Genomic DNA, 26,977 nt, shown 5'->3' on the forward strand with positions numbered 1-26,977 from the left:
GGCCGGGGAGGCTGGGGCGACTTTTGGAGTGGGGAGCTGAGAGCTCCTGAACCCTGCCAGGACCCCTGTATATAATGGAAACCATTTCAAGCCGGGTAGGGGCTGCACCCCCTGCACCCCGCGTTCCAGTCCCCCACCCCGAGTTCCAGCAGCTCCTGCACCCCGAACTCCACCCCTCTGAACCCCGAGTTCCAGCCTCCCCGCACCCCGAGCTCCAGCCCCGCTCACCGAGGACGGCTTTGGAGCTGGGACCTTCCCCGGGGCTTTACCAAAGAGCCTGCGGCAGCCGAGTGGCGGCTGGCGGGGAGCCCCGGAGCAGCACCGCGGCCGGCCAGGGGAGGAGCCTGGCACATGGAAATGTAATCCCCGGCCGGGCGCGGGTTGCCAAGGGAGCGGACACTGGACTCGCCCGTCCCGGCTCCAGCCAAGGCCAGCGGGGGGCGCCGCGATCCCTGCCCGGGAGCCCCGCCGGGGCGCTCACCTACCCGCCGGCGCCGCCTCTCCGGCCCGGCACACGTGGGCGGCTCCGCCCCTGGATCGCAGCGTGGCAGGGCGGTCTGGGCCCGGCCAGCCCCCGGAGCTCAGCCCTTCCCCGGCCCTGCTGCCCCGACCGCACTGCGGGCCGGGCTGAGTGCGAGCTCGGAGCGCCCAGGCTCACCCTGCCGCGCCGGAGGATTCCCTTTGGTCATTGGAGTTCACCCCTCCTTACTGCCATGTGCTGGAGAGAGAACGTAGGTCCCAGCCCGGCCCTGCCTTAGTCTGGCCAGGTCACCCTGGGGCCATCCTGCCAAGAGGGCAGAGGCCTGCACTCCTCCCTCGGGAGTCAGACCCTGCGCCCCAGCAGCTGGGGAAGTGCCCGGACTGGCGCTGTGCCGGTGCCGGAGGTAGGAGGCACTAAATGAGGGGGAAGTAAGTACAAGATCCTGCTCCTCACCCAGGCAACACATACGGCCTTTAGCGATGTTCACCAGAGTGAGAATGACTCAAGGCAGGCCCCTTTCCCTATATTGCACGCTGCCCGCGCAATGGAGCGAAGCATAGCGCATGCAACGGATGTGCTGCAAAAGTCATTGAAGGGGCAACATTTGCATTCCACCAGGAGCAGCAGGCGCTTCTGAACAGCTGGCCACTTAAAACTTAATTTCAAATAAATAATTTTGGTTTTGTCACTGGTACTCTTATCTGTTACTGCAACTTGTAAATCAGGACACACCCCTTCCAAAATGGCAAGACAGTCCCACAGGGTGAGCTCAAAAAAGCTGGGGAGGCTGGTGGTCAACCCAACTGCGAAGGAATCAAAAGTTACTTGTCAAGGGGCGAGTTCCCGAAGCGTGTCAAAGGAGTCAAGAACATTGGGGTGAAGCATAACTTTATTCAACAAGCTGGGCATTTCACCATAAGCAATGGAGAGTGCCAGAACTGGTAAAACAATATTACAAAACCAAAGACACCCTTCCCCATTATACTTTAAAGGACATTAAGGACAAGGGAAAAAGATATGAACTACTGAAATGTACTCATGAAGGGTTTGGAACAGCAAAACAGACAGGCACAGGGAGGGCACATTGCTTGTGATAAAACCCTTTGGAAATGATTAGACTCAGGATTCTAGTGGCAAAATATGAACAAGGATGTTAGAGAATATTTTGCCACCTGTGAGCACTGCCTGAAAGGAGCCAGAAAAATGTGCAAGTCAGCTCCAAACCTCCAGTGTGCCCATCCCAAATAAAGTGCGGCACCAAATAGGGGTAGATTTATGTTCTTTGCCCAAAAATCCAGGGGGCTATATGTGTATTTTTGTGTAGCAGATTATTTAAGTGGCTAGAGGCAAACCTCTGCAGAATAGGAATGCCAAAGAGGTGACACTTTTCTTTTACAAGCTGATTTGCAGATTTGGTTGCACTAAAATACAATTAATTACCAGGGCGTGAGTTCCGTAGTGAAGTTTAGAAAAACTTACATCTTTAACAGGAACAAAGCAGAGCATCACCAGTGCTTACCATCATCATCTTCATTAACACCACAGGGGCTCAGCGCCCATTGGTGTCTGATGCCTTTCACTATTTCCTTCCATCTTTCCCTGTCCAGTGCAGTGTGTCTTAGTTTCTGTAGACTAGCTCCACACCAATCTACTATGTCATCTACCCTTCTTCTGTGGGGTCTGCCTCTCTTATTCAAACCATCCATTATGCCAAATACCAGGGTCTTGATTTTTTGCTCGTTAGTCATTCATTCTGCAAATATGCCAGAACAGCTGTAATTTATGTTGTATAACCTTCTCCAGTAGGTTCTCTTTCGGCTATATTTTCCTATATTATTCCTCCTTGGTGACTTCCTGCATCCATCCTATTCTCAGGATCTTTTTATAAAAACTGCTCTCAAATGGCAATATTCCTCTCTTCGAATCTTTCCTTATCATCCAGGTTTCACATCTGTACATCATGCTGCTGAATACACACATTTGCAAGATGCTCAGCTTCCTTCCTAAGCTAATTGTTTTGCTTTTCCAGATCTTATCCATCGCCTTCAAATTCGCTCTGGCTTTCGCTATTCTAGTCCCTATTTCCTTCTTACAATCTAGATCATATGTTATGTTGCTTCCCACATACATGAACTTCTCTACATTCTCTAGTTCAATCCCATCTACACTGATCTTCCTTCTTATTTCCTTATCTCCAAATACCACTGTTTTTATCAATGTTCATAACCAGTCCGTACGGCTTCCCTTCCTCGTTTAGCACCTGCACCATTTCTGCTAGCTTCTCCTCATCTTCTTCAAGAATAACTATAACATCTGCAAATTTCAAGTTAATTCTTATCCTGTGCACAGATATCCCTTCTATCTCTTCCTTGATCTTGTCCACCGCTCTCTCTAGATGAGTGATGAAGATACTTGGCGATACCGGATCTCCTCGTCTCATACTAAACCAACTTGTTCTAAACCAGCTTCCCAACTCTCCGTACATTCCCACCTCTGCCTCCGCACTGTCCCTGATATCCTTCAACAACTGTTATCAGTCCGCTATCCACTCTGTCCAACTTCAACACTGCCCAAGTCACTTTCTGATCTATATCGTCAACTGCCTTCTGAAAATCGACAAAGCAAGTGTAGATGTTCTTGTTCTTTCATCGAGCTTCCTCCATTATCAATCTTAGTGCCAATATCTGCTGTATGGTACTTCTATCTTTCCTAAGCCCTGCTTGCTCGTCTGCTAGATTTTCTTCTATCTGTGATCTTAGTCTCTCTATCAGTATCATCAGCACCTTGCCTATGACTCATTAGGGCAATTATTCTGTAGTTCTTGCACTCCAACGCACTTCCTTTCTTGTGTATTGTCACTAGCATGGATCTTGTCCATTCCTTAGTGCTTACCACCCACAGTCAAATGGCCTTGCAGAGCATGCAAATCAGATAATTCAGGATGTCATGCTAACAGTGTTAGAAGGTTAACAAGAGGAACGGCCAAATGTGCTACGTTTCCATTCCAAACATCACGGCACAAGTCAAAAGGCGTTATACCCTATCAACTTATGTATGCCAGGAAGTCCGTGCTGCCCATACATTGCCTAGACAATGATGACAGTGAATATTTAAATGATGAGATTTTTGCTGATCTTGATTTAATGGAGTGCAATTTAGATGCCCGTGATGGCGAAGATCACGTGACCTGAATCAAGCAAGTACAAAAAATTGTAGAGGAAGGGGCTGCAAAGAACATCAAGGCATAAACAAAACACGAAAAAGGATTATGACGAACCCCATAAGTAGCAAAAAGCCTTTAAAATTGGTCAAAAATGCTGCTCTACCATGTAGGAAGGGCAGAGGAGAAGGGGGATGAAGGCCAGCTACACTATCTGGGCCCTTATAGTTATGGAAAAACACTCAAAGGGCTTGTGTACTTTAACAAAAGAAAAAAGCAATACACTGCAGAAGAAACATCCTAGCTCAAACCTAAAAAGCTTTTATGAGTGCAAAATTCCTTTCAAGATGGAAGAGCCTCCAAACTCACCACCACTGTCAAACCCTGCAGACATTGACGTATCATGCAGTGAGAGCCAGAATGCCATTCCCGTCATCCCCATGCTTGCTTCTACCTGTGAAAAAATAAATGCAACCCGCAGACACTGACATCAGAATTATGGGAGAGTCATGCTGCCAAGCCCTTCGTTCCTACCTCAGCTACTTGGGGAACAGCAGCCTATACAAAGCTGCACGTTCAAATTCCCCGACCAAAAAGCTACAGAAGAAATCAGCGAAGTTAAGTCTACCATATAATCTAGACAAGATTACTGGTGACGGCAATTGCCTTTTTAGGCCTATCAGCAAATCATTTTGTTAGTCTTTAAAGTGCTACATTTCTGCTGTTTTGTTGGGAGTACAGACGAACATGGCCACCTCTCTGTTACTAACATAGACAGAGCTCCCTTCAGAGCCCAAGAGCAGTTCTGTGTAAGCTGGAGAAATGCTCTCTCTCCCCCCCGCAACAGAAGCAGGTCGAATAAAACATATTTCTTCCCCCGCCATTGTCTCTCCAATATAAACCAAAGTACACTAAGGCCTACCCACACAGGATACACGTTCAGTCTGTTACAACCTAGTGGAGGTGTCAGCAACCAAAACAGCAAGAGGAGCCATTTTTTTAAATTCAGTAAAAAACCTTGGCAAGTCAAGAGCCACAATGCATGTGAATATGAGAGTTCTTAATAAATAAGGTTAAAGCGTACTTTTTGTATCCCGTTCTAAGAACAGCGCACGCAACTGAGTTGAAACGTGATACACGTTTACTGCAGGACATTCACCATTTATCAAAAATAATCAGGAGTGTTTTTTTCACTTTGCTGTTATAGCATCAGGAGCCACAACGAAGTCCTTAAAGAACTGCATGTGGCTCCAGAGCTGCAGGCTGCCAACCCCTGACCTAGTGGAAATACAAAAGTTCAAAACCAGCAGCCCCATCAGAAAGTCTCTTTCAGCTGCACGTAGCCATCCTTTGGTTGGTTCTGGGATCCTTCCAGGGCTCACATCTCTGCTTCATTCAGTCATTCGTGCCATGCTGATTAGCGTAGGCAATCATGGCCCTCCACCCTGTCTAGTACGAGTACTATGGAGCATCGCCATAGTACTGTGGAACTGCAGCCACGAAGTGATACTATCCAGTGTTTTCCACGTTGTCTGCCTCGTCCTCGCTTTCCATTATACTTTCCTGTAGTCACTAAATTTCCAAGAGCAGACTTTCAAATTATATGGCCTATAAATTTTGCCTGCCTTGTTCTTATCCTGTTGAACAGTGTTCTTTTGCTGTTGGCTTCATTTAAGACAGACTCATTCGTCCTTTTGGTCATCCATGAGATGCACATCATCCTTCTTAAAAAAACACATTTCTGTGGCTTCGATGTACTTCTCACCTTGTTTACTGATAGTCCATGATTCGCATCCGTACATGAGGACTGGTTCTACGCAACATTGCACCACTCTTTTCCTAATCTCCAGTGATAAAGATCTGTTTGTGAGAATGCTTCTCATTTTCTGAAATGCTGCTTTCGCTTGAGCGATTCTGCATTTCACTTCAGTTAAACACCCACCATCGGATGTGATATGGGTCTTAGGGTCCTATTTCACTTTGTAATTTAGAAGGCCATTAAGACTGAATGTGACATTCCAGCATACAGTAGGGTTTATTTTAACCCTTCATTTTAACTTTAAATAACTGCTACTGTATTAGCTTCCGGACTCTTTTTGCTTAAGTCATAACTAAAGTTCTAACCTGGGTAAACAGCCCTTACATAGAATATATACAGCAGCCTTGCTGGTAGTGTTTAACTGTTCATGGTACCATCAGAATATTAGTTAACAAGCACAGACAACAGGAAGAAATGTGACTTTAATGGATGAAAAAGGTGAAAATGTGGATGACAAACTAAAAATGGGGAAGGGTAAAAGGAGATGTGACCCAAAACTTTATTATAGAATACTGCTTCTTATCATATATATTTATACTATACAGCTGGGAAATACCCATCAATAAGCGACAATCCGACAAGTAACAAAATGAGCAACTATACATACAAAAAGCTTATAAGCATAGTTGCCCTACAAGCTCCCCTCTGGAATAGTATAAATAAAATACAGGTGGTGGGAAGCCGGACAGGTTATTTTCATTCATTAAGGGTGATCAGGCACAACCCACTTGTGTTTCCATTTAATTTCACAAATGTTACCCCCAATTCATGAAAATAAAGCATGTATATATTATATATACACTGCCTGTCAATCACACACACACACACACACACACACACTGTACTCACCCACCCACTAACAATGCTTTGGTGACTATTACTTTTGTGTACACTCTACATTTTTACTGCAGTAAATAAGGAACTCCCTTTTATGGCAACTTTGTAGGCAAAATGAATACAGAATACTTTGTGTACAAAACTGCATTTATACAGGACCAACCAACAGTGGAATACAATCCCCTTCCAGGATGCACTACATCTCTACAAGGACAAAGATTAATCAAATCTTTATACAATTGTAAAAAACTGTGAGCTGCTCTGCAACCTTCTTTTGCTAAAAGTTAGATACATTACACCACTCTAGCAGCAGATTAATAAATAAAGATTAAATAATCTATTTTACAAAGCCATACAGAATGGCAGATTTTAAAATGTAAAGCATTGCTGATCCATCCTGGCACTTCCTATGCAAATCAACTTTATTAGGAATAAGACTCAGTATAAAGGGGGCCTGGCCAGCACTATATTCAGATCTACAAGATACAAGGAGAACCCAAAGGAAGGAGATACCTAACTTTTTATGGCACCTTTACTGCATACTTTTTTAAAAAGGCTGTGTTTCCCTAGGATTAACAAATAAAGGACTATTTATCTTGTAGCTTTTATTAAGCAAACTTGATATAACCAGCCACACAGTGGCAAGAGACAGAACTAGCTGTTTCCAGCTGCAAAAAGTACAGTATTGAGTTCTACCCTACAGACCAGATAGAAGAAGAGAAAAAGCAAGTTAAAGTCCAGCTTGTATTTGAGTTTCCTTATGTGATGGATTCACTCTCTTGTTATTTGCGATGGGTTACTGTTGCTTAGTAACTATTTTCATGTCCAGCCAAGATGTAGAGATTGCTGTGAGCAGTTGGGTTTTCAGTCGGCCTACTTTCTAACACTACAACCCTGCAAGTAAACACAGACACAAACCAGAATAGTTAGCTGGAAAACAGAGATCCCAGGCTTTAAACATTAACCTCAAAGAGGACTGATTCCCACTGCTTATCAGGTGAGGGAGGCACGGTTGCTATTCCTTGAATTCTTGTTTAATCTATGCATGTAGTGTTGATGTAGCCACTTGGTCCCAGGATATAACAGACACAAGCGCTGTGTCTACACTAGCAAGTTCTTTGAAAAAACAGGTCCTTTTCAAAAGACCCTACGGAGCGTCTACGCACAAAATGCACTCTTTCAATCTGAAAACTGGAAGAACGCAGCACTTTTTCTGGAGGCCCTCTTGCTCTCCCAGATGAGGAAGAGCGCCCTTTTCCAAAAGATCCTTTCAGAAAAAACATGTAGACACACCTCTGGGATCTTTTTTTTTTTTTTTGTTGAAACAGCAGTCCTCGTGGCACAAGATTTTTCAATCCCTGGCCTGTTCTTTCGAAAGAGTGGGGACTGAATGGATGCCCTCTATCGAAAGAGCGGATCGCTTTTTCACATGCTTGTTTGTTTGTTAAAGTGCTCTTTCGAAGGAAGTTTTTTTTTTGAAAGAAATCTTTCGGAAGAACTTCTTTCGAAGGATCACTGTACTGTTGATGTAGCCAAAGTGAGTGAGGTAATATCTGTTATGGGGCCAACTTCTGCTAGGGAGAGAGACAAGCTTTTGTGGCGTCACAGAGCTCCTCTTCAGGTCTCGAAACTGACAGTCGTGGCTATATGTACAGTGGTACAGCTTGTGGGAAAGGCAAGCTCTCCCGCCAGCATGAAAACCCTGCCTCTGTGAGCAGCCAAAGCGGTGTCGGTGGCCTAGAGAATTGAATGGCTGCAGGGCACAATACCTAGAAGAGGTTGAAGCAACCTCAGCCAATGTCCCAAATCTGGATCACCTTCCTGGAACTGGTGCTCCAACCACACTGTACCAGCCCCCTGTTTGTATTTGCTGATAGGACTCAACTGGATGTCTCAGGGACAGAGATTAAAACACAGCTTGGGGTGTCACAGGAAACAAGCTGCTCAGGTTTGCTGCAATCTTGTTGCAGACCTCCAGTCCCACAGAAGGAAAGAACATTTATGGTTGGTTGTTTAGGTGGTTTAGGAATAGAATTCTGTCCTGAAGGGCATGCAGCAACGGGATACAATCTGTGACATGCAGCTGGCTCTCTCCCCCGCTCTCCCTGCAGGTATATTGTGCAGGGATTTGTATAGTCTACAAGCACTGTGCTCATCTCAGCAAAAGCAATATCCAAGAAGCATTCCTTGTGCTCGGACTCGAAGGTGGGGTCAAACTCACTTGAGTTCCAATCACAGTCGCTTCTGAAAAACAATCAGAAGTGGCAGTGCTGAACAATTCGCTCTCTCCACACACTGGGGTCAGAGAGACCTGTTCTGCATTGAAGTGCAACTTCCATTCACTTTTAGCTAGTTTATTTAAACGAACACAAGATCAACGCTTCTCAGGGTAACTACCTGTCTGATCCCAGCAAGCGGAAAACCCTGGTTTCATCGGATATCTCTTGGGTAACCTGAAAAAGAAATGGATAAGTGGCCAAGTCCTTCATAGCGGTAAAGTAAAATGCACTGATCTGATTAGGAAGAGAAAACACCCAACCAGTTGCTTCAAATTATGGTTTTAAGTACTATTTTGTGCAAAATACAGAATCTTATACAGACACTAAGTAAAGCTCTGCGATCAGACCCCACCAGATCAATTTTAAAGAGGTCGTAACAGCCCTGATTAGCACACTGGAGGATTAGATGGTGGACTTCAAGTAAATCTGGGCAGGAAGACTATACTATGGTGCAGAATTAAAGGGACGCTTCCAACTGGATTTTTAAGAGAGTAATTTTCATCAGAATTCAGTTTTCCGAGACAGTGCTTCAAACCAGCACCCCTGGATTTGTATACACATTTAAAGGCACAAATGTATAAAGGTTCTTCCGAATCCTTTATGACACGTAAGGTGGGCCCAAGACCAATGCCCCCGCCCATGATATGCCTTTCACAGACCAACTCAAAGAACTCAAACTATTTAGTTTAAAAGGGACCATTAAGTAATAACTTGATCATGGTCTCTAAGCTCCCATATGTTTGAGACTGGGCAGTGAAAGGTAACATGACACAACCCAAGAGCTGGAAGTCAAAGTTAGACTAATTTAGACTGGAAAAAGCGGGGTAGACTTTTAACTATGACAGTAATTAATGGCTGGAGCAACCTACCAAGCATCCTGATGGATTCTTCATCACTACTTTAACATCAAGCTTGGATGTTCTGGCAAAAGCGCTGCTCTACTAGGAATTATCCTGGGGCAGGTCTCTAGCCTGCGCTGTGCGGGAGTTCAGACTAGCTGCTCACAAACGACCCATCTGGCCTTAGCCCTTTGCCTCTCTGCACACCTGCTGGATATCTCTTTAATTTTAGCGTGGGGCTACGCTAAAGGAGGTGCCCTCTTGCTCAGCCCAGGAAAAAAAACCTGCATACAATTTCCCCTAAATATGCAATGTCGGGAAGTTCCTCTGACCACTCAAAACAGTGACACAGACCATGCACATGTTCTTATTATTATGGTAGTAACTGAAGGGATGATGAGTGAAAATTAAATTAACTATGGAGAGACCAGGTGAGTACTTACTTCATCTGACTTAAAGCTTTTGCCCTGCATGCCATGCTTCCAGAAGGCCAGCACACTGTCCTGAAGGCACACTGTGGAGAAGAAAAACCAAGTGAGAGCAAGAGGTTGAAAGGCCTTCTGTTGTCTCTGCCCCAGTGGGTGGGTCTGGTAGAGGAAGTGTTTTTGAGATGTTACTGCACAGTTTCAGATTGCAGGAAGCACAAACTGAATATTCGAAGTTTTATGCCCATGCAAGGGTAGTGGAGCCCTGCTAAAAGTTAGGGGGACCAGGGACCACACCCTCCTTCCCCTACCCCCCAACCCTTTCACTGAGGCCCTCCCCACAAGGACGCCTCTTCCCTCACCTACAAGACCCACCCAGAAGCCGGAGCAGGCCGGGGGAGCCTTCCCCATGGCCCTGCGCAGGGTGGGTGGAGCCAAAAGCAGTCTCCTGCCCATGCTTCCGCCACCCAAGTCCTCCACCCGTGCTCTTCCCAGCATCCCGTGCCGCTTTACCCCAACCCAGTTCCAGCCAATGGGTGGGTGGGACCTTGGATCCGCAGCTTGGCCATAGTAATAGCTGCATGGGCAGCTGTGGAGAGCCACTGCAGACCCTCCACCTGGTCTGAGGTGTGGTGGGGCAGTGAGCAGCAGTCACCTGCTCCCCACAGCTGCTCAGATTCCTCAGCCAGGGGCCACCACCTGCTGGCCTGGCTGTGAGTTGGGACCTTGAGGGGAGGAGGTGAGGAAGGGGTGGGCGTCTGCGATGTAAAGTGGACGTGCCAGGCCCGACCACTTTCCAAAAATGGTTCCAACCTAATTTAGTCCATGTTGCACCTCTCAGCCCCGGTACACCCTCTCAGTGGGGGCTTGGGCTGGAGCCAGTGGCAGGGAGCTGCAGCAGCCAGCACTGAGGCCAGAGCTGTGGGGCCAGAATCAGGGCAGAGGTGGGGCAGGGAGCTGGAAGCAAGGGACCTCCCCTGGTCTGGCAAATGCCCTCATTCAGGACCAGTCAGGCCCCGAGGGTGCCAGACATGGGAGGTTCAACCTGCAGTACAACGCAAATCCTGGATAAAAATGCTTCGCAGTGCTCGAGAAACGGAGAGGAACAGGTTAGAGCGCTTCCTCTGTTTTTGATCAACATGGGGTACATCTTATTGTAGAACAACAGGAATTCCACTAGAACTGAATTTCCACAAATCAGGTTGTCCTGCAAACACAGCCAGGCCTGCGCCCTAAGTCAAGGTGGGCAATAATTTTTGATGGGGGCCACTTAAAAAAATTGGAAAGTGGTCAAGGGCGGCACTCTGCCATGATATCAATGGAGGTGCAGGGTCTGGGATGGAGTTTGGATGCAAAAGGGAGCATGGGGTAAGGGACTGGGTGCAGGTGTGGTGTTTGGCACGGAGTTTGGGTGAAGGAGACAGTTGTGATCTGGGGCAGGTGACTGGGGGTCAGGAGTTTGGGCTGTGACCTACAGCAGGTGGAGCGACTCCCAGCAGGTTTCCTAGGCATGCTCCCTGCCTGCCTGGCCACAACAGGAGCCATGTGGTCTGTGAACAGCTCCAAGCCTGAGGGGAAGGGGGCTTCCTGCACGGCCTGCACTTCAAAATAGGCAGCGCCCATTGGCCAGAAACTGGCCAATGGGATTGTGCAGGGGGTGAGAGCAGCATGTAAACCCGTCCCCGTAGGCTCACAACTGCTCAAAGACAAACAGGGCCCTGCAGCAACTTTGCTGAGTGGCGTGCAAGGGGCAGGGCAGGCAGGGAACCTGTCCACGGCTCCCTGTTGCTTCTGCGGTCTGGGTCCAGCACCTTGGTGGGACAGATCCAGCCTGCAGGCTGTATTTTCACAACCCTGGCCCTAAGTAGTCAATGAAGCCAAGGACAATTTATCACAACAAGCACTATACATAGTGGTAAGCATGTGCAGGGTCTGGCAATTAACCAGTCTTGGCTAGAAAGAGCTATGCAATTTGAAATCCTTTCTGCTCAAGGCCCAGTTCTTGAGAATCAGGCAGGTGATTTTTACTTACCTACAGATTCGATGCAGAAATCAAAACTTAGCTCAGAGGCCAGCTTCTTGCTTGACTTCAGCTTCCCTTGTAAATTCACAATTTTCACAAATTCTCAAGGGAAAGAAGTATAAAATCAAGTGTCAAAATCTGTTGCTGAAAAGGACCGTAGACAGCTTTAAATACAAAATGCTACCTACACCTTTCAGGCTTAAGAGTACCTCATTCCCAGGGCCTACTTTTATAGTTCATACAGATCGACTCAAAGATCATGTTTCTATTAATGCACAAGCAGATAAGACTGTATGTGCATCTGAACATTTGAGACTTTACTGAAAGTCTTCCTAAAGAAATACCATATGTGACTACTCAAAGAAAATAACCTAGCCACATTAATGCTTCTGAAACCATTAACTTTTCGGAAAAAAAGGAATGTGCACTTTTAAGAGGGCGGCTAAAGAATTGCCGTGCACTTTAACCCAAACAAAAACAAGACATTGCAATGGCCACAGTTCAAAAGAGAACCAAAGAGCTGACATCAAACAAAGCAGCAACTGTGCCAAAGCAAAGGTTTCGATCACACAGCTCCAAACACAAAGATAGTACTTACTGTCCAGGCAGACGAGAACAGTGTCTCTTTCCAGCTGTGTTACGTGAATGGCATCTAACTGCTGATTGCCTTGTGAGAGGAAAACAAAAACAGTTTACATTACATTTAAAAACTGACCTTAACTTGGTATATTGGCCTCCCTGGACACACCTTTGCAGCTGGGGATTTTTAATCTTGTAGAGTTATTATTTATTTCTTTTAGCAATGGCTTTCAAGAAACCAATTCTCCAGCTGTGATGAGCCGGCTGCTTTCTGCCTACGGAGGAGAGAGGACTCAGAATCAAGTCGTGCCTCTCAAAAGTGTGTTCTTTCAAACAAGGGTTCCTAACTCTGAGGGGATTTACTGTCGCACATAGCGCTGTACCTCTGGTTGTGACAAGAGAGAAGCGTGAACTCCACTGAGGTTGTCTACAGAGGAAGAGGAAGCACACGCAGACTGACCCATGCAGGGATATGGACACGTGACCACAGAGCTCTTAGCTGACCAGATCATATTCTGTTTTTTCAAAACATAGACATTAATATGTGGTGGTTTTAAATTATAGTCTTTTAAAGGGTAAATTAAACTGGAGCTGGGCAGAAACCTGACTTGGAAAGCTCTGCAGGACCATCCTCTTATGTGATGCTTACATACAGGGAAAGAAGTAATTTTCAACATCAGAATGGCTTCCCTCAGCTTTTTGCAGGAAGTGATTCTATATCTTATAACAAACCATTGCTGCTCAGAAGGGCTGAGCCCTGGGGAGAGAGATGCGATCCAGGCTGGCCTGTCACGGGATGTATCGATAGGTACGTCTGCCTCATTTAACTAAGATGAAGTACTAAAGGTGGCAAAGAGAGTGTTTCCAGAATGTTACTTAGAATACAAGGATCACCCCCCAGACCCCCAAACCCTCACCTGCACCAATTTCTGTAAACCACGAAGAAGCAGAGTTCAAGTTGATTGTCTCAAACTGAACAACCTGATTTGGTTCTGTGCCTTTACTGATAGCCACGCAGACCATAGGGTATTCTTGCTCTGGTATCACTAGCATTTCAAACACATTCAGAGGGGTTGGCAAAGGAAAATCAAAGTGCTGAAAAACATGGAGATGTATCAAAGTTAGAGGTTACCTTTACCTAACAGGCAGTCTAGAAACTGATAGGCACAGAAAAGGAGAGAGATTAATGAGTTATTCCCTTTCAATTGCATTTGTAATTCAAACCACTCCTCATATCACAGAGAGTATAAACCCAAAAGGATGGAATGGGTAACACAATTCATACTCGTAATTCTGGAGCTCTGTTTCTGCTAGCCCTAGGCTTGAGCCTATGTTTTTTGAATCAATGTAAAGACTTCCACTGACTCCCTCTGGCACTGGATCAGCTTTATAGCTCGGAAGAGCTCGCAGAGCCAGATTTTCAAGATCTTAGCACCCGTAAAGAGGGCTGGAAATGAATGAATTTTTCATCATAAAATCTGGAATGGTTCACATGCTTTGAGAGAGATTTGTTTATTTCCAGTAACAGTTGAATGATTAACACTGTGCAACAGCAAAACTAAATCTTGTAACTGGGTAAAGCTTACCTTTATTAACATGAATTTTTGCATTGGCTCATACCACTGAAGTAAAACAATTCCAGACTGCAATGCTCCACAAAGGTATTTATGTCCTGTGTATGGGTTTCTTACTATTGAAAAAACACAAAGCAGAACAATCCACTCATTTACATCGAATAGGGGTGGATCTCACAAGCAGTCACATTTCAAGTAACATTAAACATTACAAAACAAAAAGCAGTCCTACAGCACCATAAAGACTAACAAATAATTTATTAGGTGTGAGTTTTTGTGGGGCAGACCCACTTCTCCAGATCTGGAGTAGAGCTGTACTGGAAATGGAAATGATAGCCATCTTTACAGAGGACTCACATTGCAAAAAACTAACTTTGTGACCCTAGGTTTATTACCTGGTGCTCCAATAAAATGTCTGTTCCTTTTAATATTGTGCTAACATTCAAATGAACTAGAGATCAAATGATCTATTTTTCCACATACACACTTAACCTAACCTGCGGGCCAACTTGGGGAATGTTACTGAAGCAAACAGCGCAGGCGCTAGAGAAACATCTATTTCTAGAGGAGCAAGAGAGCCAGAGCCTACTGAAACCGAAGGAAGACAGGAACAACAAATGAGAAGAGAGCCACCAATCTCAACCAAATCACCCCTTCCTATTCCAGAACTCCTCACCGCCCCAGCATTATTCCTTGTTCCTCTTCCTGTAGCACTTAGGAGCTCCACTTAAGATCAGGGCCCACAACATCATGCCCTGTACATACACAACAACTGAGAGACCTCACCACAGTAGTCAGTGTTGTAACCCTGGTGCTGCTAGTCAATGTCCTCCTCACATTACGGATGCTTCTCCTGATGCTTAGCAACCCCCTTCATCATGCTGACATCAGCAGCAGTTACAGCTCCTTTCTTTCCTTTGATCACAGTCTTACTGTTCAGGAAGCAGGGACTGATCCCATTACCTAGTCTGTTCTTAGTTCCCCATCTGTACAACGGGAACAGCAGGGTTTCCCCACTGCATGGGGTGCAGTGTGGGTAAATACATCAGAGCCTGAAACGCTCAGAGAGCTACTCAAAAGAGATGCTACAAAGGAGCTGGGTATTACAGCAAAACCCTGCGTATCCGATCTGCTTGGGACTGGGGCCAGATTGGAGAACCAAAAATCCACATCATCCAGAGCACCTGGAGTCTTTTTTTTTTTTCTCTCTACCATCTTATTATCAAATGCATGAATGGGAATAGGGATACTGTACTTATGTTTCTGGGTAAGGCATATTAAAGCAGTAGAAACAAGTCACTGTCTGAATGAACTTTTTGATTGTACTGACTTTACTAGTGGTTTTATGGAGCCTGTTGTGAAACTAGGCAAATATCCAGAGGAGTTGACGTGCCCCTTGGAAGACCTCAGCGTACCGCCAAGCGTACAGGCCCCCCTGCTTGAGAAATACTGACCAGAGAATGGGAACATGCAATGTTGCTTCGCCATCAAGTGGGCCAAGGAGAGATTGCCTGCTTCTGGTCCTGCAGTCCTGTTTGTTAGGCTAAGGTGGAGAGTCGGACAAAAGAGGGTTGGATAAATGGGGTTCCACTGTGTTAATATCTGTTTACCAGACTCTCCCCTTCCTGCTAATGAATGCCGTTTCCCTCGACAGTGACTTGCGACATAAAATCAGAGTATGCCTGGGGATTTTTAGAGCACTTTCAAATATTGGCTCTTACACCAGACACTTTGTTCTCAGGGGAAAAATCTTCCCAGGGGAGCCCTTGAGGAATGCAGGGAGAGAGCAGCTAACGTGTACAGCACATTCTCAGAGAGCTGCTGAGAGTGGTACTCCAACTCTCAGCTCCATTGGTATTCAATGGCCACATCAGGTCACCTGAAGTCAGCCAGCTACCACGATATCAGCATCAAGCTGCCTGCAAACACAGGCTGGCAGCAGAGCTTTAGCCCAGCTGCACGCACGCAGGCGAGTTTGGCCCGAGTCATGCTGTTGAGCCAAATTTGACCCTAAATGCATTTTAAAACATTGTTTCCCCAGGAAGGGCAGAGGGTGTTGAACAGAAGGTGAAAACAACCCCTAGTGGGCAGTATCAATTATGGGACTTCCTCATCCATCCTTCGAACCCCACAGGTATGTGGGAGGGAGGGGATATTTTAAAGACAACAACTTCTTTTTTTTTCCTAACCATTCTTATGTTCCATCGATTTTCAGTGACAAACTTTTTCAAGGTTTAAATAGAAGTATAAGCATCACACACAAGGGCTGCAAACTTACGTGTCAAATACAGCTCAAAGGAGACCCTTGAAGAATTCCACAGTGATGGCACGCCGCCACCACCAATCTCAGCCTTGACCATTTCAAACAAGAGACCCATTTCCTGGACATCACAGTACAAACCACCAAGGGTCAGATTAATACCACTCTGTACCAGAAACCCAACTGCTACTCTTACATAAATGCTTCCAGCTTCCCTCCAGAGCACATCACACGATCCATTGCTTACCATCAAGCCCTAAGATACAAACAGATCAGCTCCAACCCCCACTGACAGACACAAAAACTATGAGATCTCTACCAGGCATTCATAAAACTATTACCCAACAGGAGAAGTAAAGAAATAGACTGACAGGGCCAGATGAATATGCAGAAGCCAGATACATCATGATAGGCCCAAGACAGTAAACAACAGAACACCATTCGTCATCACCAACAGCCCTCAATTTAAACCCCTTCGGTGAATTATTGACAATCTACTGGAATATGCTGCTTCACTCTCACAGGGCACGGGTGACAGACCTGTTTCTCCCCTACCGACCACCACCCAACCTCAAGAAAATACTCACTAGCAGCCACATACCACATGACAGAAATACTAACACAGGAATCGATCACTGAGACAAATCCCCATTGCCAGCTCTGTCCACATATCTATACTGGAGACACCATCACTAGGCCTAACCATGCCAGCCACACCATCAGGGGCCCATACACCTGCACATCCACTACTGTGATATACGCCATCTTGGGCCAGCAATGCCCCGTGCCAGATCCACTGAATAAATTGGACAGTCCCTAAGCCAAAGGATGAACAGACACAAATTGGACATCAGGAACTAGAATACACATGAACCAGTAGGAGAACAAAGCACACTTCAGTCTCACTGGACATACTATAATGGACGTTAGGATTAGTGTATTATTGCAAAGAGATTTTAACACCAGATTGCAAAGGGAAACATCTCGATTAGAATTTATTTGCAAATCTGATACATTTAACCTTAGGCTCAGCAAGCATCTCAATAATCTTACGTATTACTTGGACAATTTTACCACCTTTGACATTTGCAAGAATGGCAGACATCCCACTTCATTTACTCCTTCCAGAAGTCGTCTTAATGCCAGGTGACTTCCTCCCCCTCTTAACCCCACAGCTCCCACTGTATATTTCCTTGATTGCTTATTTCTACTCCAGGGCTATGAGTAGACGACAGAGTTGCGTCCACAAAATGTCCGTTCGCTGACAAACCCGGCAGAACGTCCACGTTGCCAAGCATGTTCTGTTGGCAGCAAGTCGACAGAACGCAGCACTTTTGTTGACAGCCATACCCTGCTCACTTTGAGGAAGAACGCTGCTGTTGACAGAGATCTGTCAACAAAACGCTGGTCTGGGTGTTGCGGGGGGACTTCTGTCAACAGGAAAGGCTCCAGGACACCGTGCAACCCTGTCCACAGTGGTTTTCGGTGGCTGTTTTGCTGATAGAGTGGCCAGGCAATTTGGTCACCCTCTGTCGATAGAGCGGATCGCTTCTTCGATCCGCCCTGTGGTCTGGACACGATTGTCGCAAGACACATTCCGATACAGACTTCTGCCAACAAATCCCAGTAGTACAGACATAGCCTAGAATCTGATGAAGTGGGTCTTGCACATGAGAGCTGATTACCTCATAAAACTGTTTGCCTTTAAGGTGCTACAGGATTGCCTTTTTTTGTGAAGCTAGACTAACATGGCCACCCCTCTGAGGCAGCCCAAAGTGATTTTTAAGCAGCTGAACTATACCATACACCTATGATTAATAGCTAATCTTTTGTCATTGCCTTTGGTACTTTGCGACAGCAGTAAATAAGTCAACTAACCCTGGAGCCACGTTTAAAAACAATTCCCAAAATCAAGTTCGTATCTGCCATAATGGGCTAAAAATGCTTCGATCAATCATCATGCAGCTATTTTAAGATCCTTTGTTAATGCTTTTCTTGTATTATGTTAACCTTATCTTGAATGTATCATCCTCTTACAGTCAGAGGATATTTCACCTTTCGTGACTGGTCTTTGGCCTCTTCACTGAGGCTTAACAAGAAGTGTCAGTCAGTGACCGTAGTTGCTGATAGGGATACTTGTTCACTTGGAACTTGACAAAGATCAAACTCCATACTCTGAATAAAGGCTCTGCCCATCTTACTGGCGGCAACAATTGGGGAATCATTGACCTTGTCCAAACTTTAGTGATTTGCAGAAAAAAAAATGGCCTCAATGAAGTCAACAGCAAAACTTTTCTTTACTTCAGTATTTCACTTTCGGTAAGGAAAAGCTTGACTTGCAGCATACGTTTAAGGGGTTTTATATCTACGAGCACCGGAAGAGACAGCTGATGACAGAAGAACAACGCAGAAAAAGATCTTGGATGGATGATATTGTACCCTGGGTGGATCAAAAGGACTATTCATCCACCAAGAGGTGAGCAGATGACCGTACCAAATAGGCTCCCAGGGTTGCAAATTTCCAGTCATGGAGATGCCACATAGAATCACAGAAACTAGAACTGTAAGGAACCTTGAGAGGTCATGAAGTCCCATCACCTGCACTTACAAAAGGACCAAACACCATCTCGATCATCCCTGACCGGTGTTTGTCTAGCCTGCTCTTAAGAATCTCCAATGAAGGGGATTCCACAACCTCCCTAGGCAACTTATTCCAGTGCCGAACCACACTGACAGTTAGGAAGCTTTTCCTAACGTGTAACCTAAGCCTCCCTTGCTGCCCTTTAAGCCCACTGCTTCTTGTCCCATCCTCAGAGGTTAAGGAAAATAATTTGTCTATCACCTCTTTGTAACCATCTTTTACATACTTACCATAAGAAGGTGACATTTGTAGTTCATTACCAATCTCTTGACCTGTCCAGGGCCCACACTTTTATGATGAGGTATAATTAAAAATAAACCTGAGGAGTGAAGCACTCTCTTCTAGCAATAAAAGCAGAGAAAAAAATCACTCACCTATGCAGCATTTGTGGCATCCTTTTGTGTCAGGAATCTTTGTTGTCAAAGCAAACTTCCTAGAACAACAAGGAAAGTTATAACAGTGACCACTACCCAAAGCCTTTTATAAAACTGAGTCGTACAGACATGAATCACAAACATACAGGAAAAAAAGGTTTAAAAGTTGTGTTCATTTTCAGAATTTTCTAGAAGAGAAAAATATTTTTGTACCTTGGTAATATTTTGTCAGGGAACCTATGAGTTTGAATATGAGCAGCTAATCCTGTTTTTTTGGCTTGTTCAAACAAAGCTATTAGATTATGGGAGTAGAGCTGGAACGTTTTGCCTGTAAGACATAAAACTGATTTGTATCCTGCACAAGCATGGCAGATAGAGGCTATTTATGGTAAAAACACAGTGATAATTACCTTCTGAAAAGGCGATCCACAAACATGTCAAAAATAGAAGCCCAGCCAAAATGTAAAGAGAAACAAATCATGGTCAAAATAGCAGCCAATCAAATGGGGATGTAAGTCAACTATTAAAGTTATGAACTTTTAAGAAAATGTATAGAACAAGTGCACACTTTAAATTCTAGCTTGTCCTTTGAAACTACATCTAGGCACTGATGTCTGTGTATAACACAGACTGTTATACTTTCATTAACCGTACATATATTTACATATGAATTATTACGATTAACATATACAGTTGGTACTGATCTATGTTCAGATACCTGCAATCACTAAAAAACAACGAGGAAAGAGCACATATGGCCTTTTATCCTTCCTCCAGGGCCTGGCAGTCTAAGCATGAAAAGTGTGTAAGATGGACCACCAGCTGGAAGTTGCAGCTAGACAGATTTAAACTGGAAATAAGGTTGTACATTTTTTCAGTGAGGGTAGCTAACCCCTGGCACAATTTACCTAAGGTCATGGTGGATTCTCTGTCTCTTGTTAAATCTAGATAGGATGTTTTCCCAAAAGATGTGCTCCAGGATGTATTGTGGGAAAGTACTACGACCTGTGTGACACAGGAAATCAGACCAGATGATCACAGTGGTTCCTTCTTGCCCGTGGAATCCATGTGCCACCAGCCATCTGGAAACCCAGCCTGGACTATCTCCATATCATCATCTGATGTGGATTACAGATGGCATCCTATGTATAAAGACCTGATCCTGCAACTCGGCTGCACTCAAAACTAAGATCAAACTTGGGCAGCTGTTTCCCAAGTAGAATTCCTTTTTATCAGGAGAGGAGGAAATAGACCTTGTCTCAAATCATCTATAGTTAGGACAAATATAATGGATCAGAATTACTAATTCTTCATTATTTACTTGTGCAGACATCACTCCCCTTTAACTCTGAGCTCTCCTTGTCCTCAATCACACCTATTTTCTGAGTCATTCAAATGTATGCTGAGAATCACTGGGAAGTTGTGAGCCACTAAAAATGGCATTATTCTTGCTCAATATACTGCTACACAGGAAAATATTCTTAACAAGCGAATGCTTTGTGTATCTTCCCACTATTTTGAGAAGCTTTTTTTCTTAACATACACTTACCTGACAATGACATTAAAGTATTATTGATAACATACAGCCAGGTACACTTTCGGGGAAACAACTGAAGAAAGAAGCAGAAGATATTTTCATGTAACAGAGAGAAACTGAATTACAAAAGAAATAAACATGAGTTAATAATGCCGAGTCCCCGATCCATTTCCTCAGGCCCCGCACGTGGCTTGCCAATTGTCTTTTGATGAAGTCTTGTGATGATGCTGACACTCTCCAGACCAGGTTCATTCTGCTGTACCCCAGCTGTTTCCTTCTCCTTGCCACCCTTTTTCTTTCTTTCTTTCTTTTTTTTTTTTTTAAACTAAAATAGCTCTACCCTTCATCCCCCTCTTCTTATATCACCTGCACCCAATGAGGTGCTTCCATCTTTAAATATTCTCCTTTAACCTGGATCATTCAGAGAGATCCCACTATTACTGCCTGACTCTGTCCTTACCCTTGTAGCTCACCTTCCATGTGTCCTTTTGTTCTAAGTTCCCTGTCCGATACCTACCGTCTGACCTTTCCTTGTTTTCATGTTTGCACGGGTATCTATTAACCTGAGAAAACACTCCCACTGCTCTAACTGTTATCAACTCTGAGCTTCTCATTCTTACCATCAGATCCAACACAATGTTTCTCCAGTGTCCTCCTGCTTGCACTGTGCCCCCAAATCATCTGGCCAATTTCCTGACGTGTCTTTCACCCACACTTTGCTTTGTGTCATGTTGCCTGCACAGAACCACCTCACTCTTACATTCTTCTAAACACCCTCCCTGTCTCTACATCCTCTCAGATCTCTCCTTCTGACACTCTCGGTGCTAGACTCCTTCCTGTATTCTCTCCCCAAACAGGCATCACACTCTTCTTTTCCTTAACCATCAGCCTGTTTTGTCTCTAGGCTGATGCTCTCCGGGGCCGAGACCGTGTCCTTGCTAGGTCTGGAAAATGCCAAAACCTGAAGCTCCACGTGACAACAGCACCCTTGCTATCTAACCCACTTTTACTTTGGAAAGAGGATTGCTCACCTCCTCCTCCCTCTTCTGACAAGGGAAAGTAGCATAAAAAGATTTTACAATAAATCTGGCAAGAACTCTCTCCTCCCAGGATCTGGAGGCTGCTCCCCACTAGATAACTTCAGAATGACCTATCGTGGGGCCTGAACTTCTAGCTCCATTAAGCCCAGGCTGATGGGACATCAAACCAAAGACATAAAAAGGACTATAAACACCTTCGCTTCTGATTGTTTCTAAGTCAGAGGTGACAATGACCTAGGGAAGTTTCCATGAGCACTTCGTGACAGCATGCCGCAGGGTAAAGCCAGAGCACAAAAGCAGATGCGGGTTAAAAGGAGAGAGAGAGAGCCAAGCAAGGGAGGAGCAACCAGGGGACTTAAACTGACTCAGAACCAAGAGGAGCAGCAGCTGGCTAGCCCATAAATATTTTCCAGCTGCAGTTGTACTAGCAGGACTAACCAGCAGTGGGGCTCCAGAGGTGTGGTATGCCACCTAGTAGAATCAAGATGCAGGCTGGGTAGCAAAGGAGGAGAGGCAGGCCAGTGTAGGGGGAGAGATGAGGTCATTTAAGTCAAGAGCTTCAATGCTGCCCTATGATGTGAGCATCGCACAAGCAGTGTCAAATATATTCCTCTGAAAGTATAAGATTTCTAATGTTGCCCAAGAGGGCTTTGCCTGATGTCAACCAGGTGATCCAACAAACCAGAGCAGTCCTATCAACCTCCCCTAAATATTACAAGGTTCTGGTGCATCGTTTAGTTACCTGTTCCATTGTTGCTTCATGCAGTTCATTCAGATTCAATGTATAAATGCCATCTTCCGTTCCAAAGATTATATACTGATCTAAAAAGAAGGGAAATTGATGTAATCCTAAAATACAACACTGGTTTCATAGCAGCATTTAAAAGGCAAAGGCAGAAAGCAACCCTACCCTTAGTATCAGGGTGGATCCATGATGTTGCACAGTTAATCTTCAAAGGGCAACCATCAAACACTTTGGAAAAACATGCTCCCATCTAAAAGAACCAAAATTTAAACTTGAAACTAGTTTGCAAAGTATAGAGTTGCAACACTGAGTTCTCCTGGTAATAAGCAAGTTACTAACAGGTTAAAGGCAAAGTAAGCAGATAGGTATGTTTGCAGTTATTCCTATTTTAAATGTGTGTTCTTACCAGCACCTTTGGCGTCGGCGGCAGACCATTGATTGCTGGCTTCTGTGGGGAAAGAGGTAAGTCAGAAAATGACTCACGCTGGTTAAAAACTACACCATATATTCATCAAAACAAAAAGCAGTCAAGTAGCACTTTAAAGACTAACAAAATAGTTCATTAGGTGAGCTTTCGTGGGTCTGTCCCACTTCTTCAGACCATAGCCAGAAGTGGGTCTGTCCCATGAAAGCTCACCTAATAAACTATTTTGCTAGTCTTTAAAGTGCTACTTGACTGCTTTTTGTTTTGATAGTGTATAGACTAGCACGGCTCCCTCTCTGTTACTATTCATCATATATTCATGTGTATGTCATCTATACAAGTGAGCTAGTTAATGAAGTCATGTCACTGATCGATATTTAATAGCGACCATAGCGAATACATACCGGAAAGTCTCTTTTGTCTTTTTTACGAGGCAGCTGTGGGACTTGTCCAGAACCTTCTGCATTTTCCTCAATGAGTTTCAGCATACTGTCCCCATTGCCTAAAACGAAGCCCACAGGCACTTTAATGCACATCTGACAACAAACCGAGTACTAATAATTTTGCTACTTAGCTGCCCTGTTCTCATCTCTCTTACATATATAATTAATCCTACAGAAGAGGGAGGCAGAGCTCTGAAGTCACCTAGATTAAGCTCAGCCAGCTGAACCTTTTCGGAAAAAGAGGCAGTCTAGGCACCCAGTTGTTAAGGCTCTTTGCTACTGCAAGAAATCCACGTTTGCTGCCATTCTAACACAGACTGGCAGATGGGAACATGTGGGGCCAACAGGGGAAGGTGCTGACTGGCTCCAAAAGAGATTCTATTCAGCATCTCTGTGCCAGCAGGAAGGCTCCTGTCCTAGACCTTTAGGGGATAAACTTCCAGGGCACAGAGAAAGCCCAGCACACATGAGGAGGAAAGTCACACTCCAGAAACTACTTGTATTATAATAATGTTTTCCTTAAGGACAAGGTTTAAGCTCCTGAACATGGGAAACAAGTCACTTTCTGAAAACATAAATCAGAGAGACATTGGGGGGAGGTAATACCTTTTATTACTGGTGAAAGGAACAAACTTTCAAGTTGCAGGGATCTGAAGAACGTCTCGTTGTAGTTCAAAAGCAGCAGAATTTGGCCCAGTAAAAGCTATTACCTCTCCTACCTTGTGTCCCTCATAGGTCAGGACTAACACGGTTACCACAAAATTGAAAACAATACAGTTTAGGTTATTTACCCACATCGCTGTATCGAGCTGTAAGCAGCCCCAGGCTGCTGAGACTGCTAGTCATACCAATGGGGGATGGCTCAGCTTGAGGCCCACAAGCGGGAATACTCTGTCGCCGATGAGCAGGCGGCACTCTGTTCTGTGCATCTGGAAAGTGTTTTATTGTCTGGGACTTCTCATCATCTGCAACGCTTTCCTCAGGGTAACTGTTTATCCTTGGCTACAATAAATAAAATAGGCGGGGTTTTATACAATGAGGTGAATAATGAATTTTTCCGCAGCCTAAAATGATTATGTTACCTTTCAGGTAGAAAATGAGTCATCATTCTAACTCAGAACGTTAACAGCAGGATATTAATTACAGGTTGGACTTCCGTGGTCCAGCTCCCCTCAGGAGGCTAACATGGGTCTCTGCTGCCACCCTGGCAAGGCTCCCAGCCCTGATGGGGCTGCTGGCCCCACAGGGTTACTATCCACCAGCTCTGCTGCTGCCACCCCAGGAGAACTCTGAGCCCTGCTACAACTGTCCCAGTAGGGCTGCCAGCCACTGCCCGACCACTGCCACTGGCTGGGCTGGGCTCCCAGCCCTCCTGTTTCCAGACTCCCAGCCACCAGGGCTCTCTGGTCCAGGAATATCCGTGGTGATGTTGCCATCTCAGAAAACCTCAGGTTAGAGAGGTTCAACCTGTAAGAGAATCATTCTTTTCTTGATGGATTTTGAAAACTCATGGAATAGCAGCAGAAAGAATAGCTGCCCAAGGGACGCACCACACATGTACTATGTCAACATACCAATAGGGCTCAGTGACATCAACTAAAATCCCATAAAGTTCAATAGTACTGTACGGGTTCTAGGCTGGCACAAAAAACACCTTGTCATGTGAAGTGCAATAGTTATGTGCCTGCCGCCCCCCCAAAAGTTACCAAATTAGCTTCTAAGCTTACAAGCAGCTAGAAAGCCTCTGACCGAAGTATTTCACAGAATGTCACTTATCCATAAACTCCTCTTTAAAACACAGCAGAAACTTACCTTAGGAGGTAGTGGTGGTGGTCCTGCTCGCTTCAGGGTTGATCTAAAACAAAAAGGTGCAGAAGCATCTCAGTTATTTATACCAGCACAAAACACCCAGAGAGGCCTGGCTGAACATAGGAAGTCTGTGGAAATAAGATGAGCTATGTACACAGAACAGGTTGTCTTTGCAAAGCTTGGCACAAACACAGGTTAAAGCAGACGTACAGTACAAAGAAGATCAGAAAAGCAGTTTAATATTTATTAGTGGTTTTAAAGAAATTACATCATACTCTTTCAGGATGTAATGTTAAAGACAATTGTGCAGTGAAGATGACTTGAAATTAGCAGGATTAAGCAGATGTTAGGGTAGCTGTTTCTTCCCCACTCCCTTAATTCTAACTCCCTTTGCTACTCAAGAAAATGAACGAGTTACACTGCTCAGTCAGGCAGTAGATTAGGATACAGAGCAGCTCCTCTCAAATTCATTTAAAGTGACAAATGAAATGGACAGCTGTCTTCTAATAGCCCTCCTAACACCTACTGAATGTTTGGTTCAAACAACAAGAACCCCACAGTTATCTGATATGCTTTGCAGTTTTTGCTCAAGAATGACCAAGTACTCGAACAGCAGGGGAAGGTGCATTGGCAGAACTCTGCAGGGACCTGTGTACATCAGCTGTCCTCTTATTTTCTACACACAAAATCCCCTTAGAATCAGAAGCTTTCTTAATATTTTACTGAGGGGGAGAAGACAGTTCTTCTACCTACATGAGGCTTTCATATGTTCTCTGGATATTCAGCTACACAGTGAAGGGTGAATTAACTCATGAGTGCCTCTAGCCCCTCACTGTCATTCAGTATAAAGAAAACATTTTAAGAAAAGGGATTTTGCCAGGATCTTAACGACTGAAAGAACGAAAGAGCTATAGAGAATAAATGCAACTGAAAATGAAGAAGGTTCACTCACTCTTCAACATCTTCACTGCCATCGCCAAATTTTGTGAACGGTCCCCTAGGTAAAATGTTCATAAAAAGAAGAGGCCCATTCTAAGTTGTATTGAAATCAATGCAGTCAATACTAACTAGTGACACAGTTCACTCTGACATTACAGCATTGCTCAGCTTGCTATAAAACACAAAAGTACCTTAGCTCTGATTTATTGTGTTCAGCCTTTTTTCATTTTGCATGCTCCTCCTCCCCTGAAACAGCCGATTCTCAAATGGTGGGTCAGGACCCCACGATGGGGCACCATCTCTTTTGAATGGAGTAATCAGAGCTGGTTTAGACTTGCTGGGACCCAGGGCTGAAGCCCAAGCCCCACTGCTTGGGGCTGAAGGCACAGCAAAAAGGCTTCAGCACTGGGTGTCAGGGCTCAGATTAAAGGGCCTTGCCTGGGCTCAAACCCTTGAACTTCAGCAGTGGGACTCCAGCCTTGGCCTTGTCACCCAGAATAGTGGTGTGCAGGTGAGCTCAGGCTTCACCTGGGGTGAGAAAGCAATTTTTGTTACCCAAAGGGGGTTGCAGTGCACTGAGGTTTGAAAACTCCTGCCCTAAAGGTATCACTGTTTATGTTCTCTTATGCTTGGGAATCACAAACTAGCCTCACACCTCCATCACCTAAGGACAGTTAAACAATGCGGCGATGTCTAATTGTATACTAACAAACAATGGAAAATGGAGAAAGTTAGTGAAAAATGCAGGA

At 44.8% G+C, this 26,977-nt stretch overlaps 1 protein-coding gene across 1 annotated transcript in view; it reads right to left on the minus strand.

Annotated features, from left to right (window-relative positions):
* Positions 1 to 5,869: 5,869 nt before the first annotated feature.
* MAP4K5 (mitogen-activated protein kinase kinase kinase kinase 5) overlaps positions 5,870 to 26,977 on the minus strand; it is an 87,258-nt gene continuing 66,150 nt past the window's right edge. The window contains exons 17-33 of the mRNA XM_074996186.1: positions 25,293 to 25,335; positions 24,329 to 24,482; positions 23,442 to 23,539; positions 23,020 to 23,061; positions 22,779 to 22,863; positions 22,611 to 22,690; positions 20,841 to 20,901; positions 19,702 to 19,704; positions 19,505 to 19,619; positions 19,292 to 19,350; positions 14,029 to 14,132; positions 13,360 to 13,537; positions 12,462 to 12,530; positions 11,873 to 11,965; positions 9,859 to 9,929; positions 8,695 to 8,750; positions 5,870 to 7,191 (exon numbers count right to left, since the gene is read on the minus strand). Coding sequence (XP_074852287.1) covers positions 7,104 to 7,191; positions 8,695 to 8,750; positions 9,859 to 9,929; positions 11,873 to 11,965; positions 12,462 to 12,530; positions 13,360 to 13,537; positions 14,029 to 14,132; positions 19,292 to 19,350; positions 19,505 to 19,619; positions 19,702 to 19,704; positions 20,841 to 20,901; positions 22,611 to 22,690; positions 22,779 to 22,863; positions 23,020 to 23,061; positions 23,442 to 23,539; positions 24,329 to 24,482; positions 25,293 to 25,335 — 1,399 coding nt within the window. The 3' untranslated portion in view covers positions 5,870 to 7,103. The remainder of the gene's footprint in view (positions 7,192 to 8,694; positions 8,751 to 9,858; positions 9,930 to 11,872; positions 11,966 to 12,461; positions 12,531 to 13,359; positions 13,538 to 14,028; positions 14,133 to 19,291; positions 19,351 to 19,504; positions 19,620 to 19,701; positions 19,705 to 20,840; positions 20,902 to 22,610; positions 22,691 to 22,778; positions 22,864 to 23,019; positions 23,062 to 23,441; positions 23,540 to 24,328; positions 24,483 to 25,292; positions 25,336 to 26,977) is intronic.

The sequence above is a fragment of the Carettochelys insculpta genome, chromosome 6 (genome assembly GCF_033958435.1).
Source record: "Carettochelys insculpta isolate YL-2023 chromosome 6, ASM3395843v1, whole genome shotgun sequence".
NCBI lineage: Eukaryota > Metazoa > Chordata > Testudines > Carettochelyidae > Carettochelys > Carettochelys insculpta.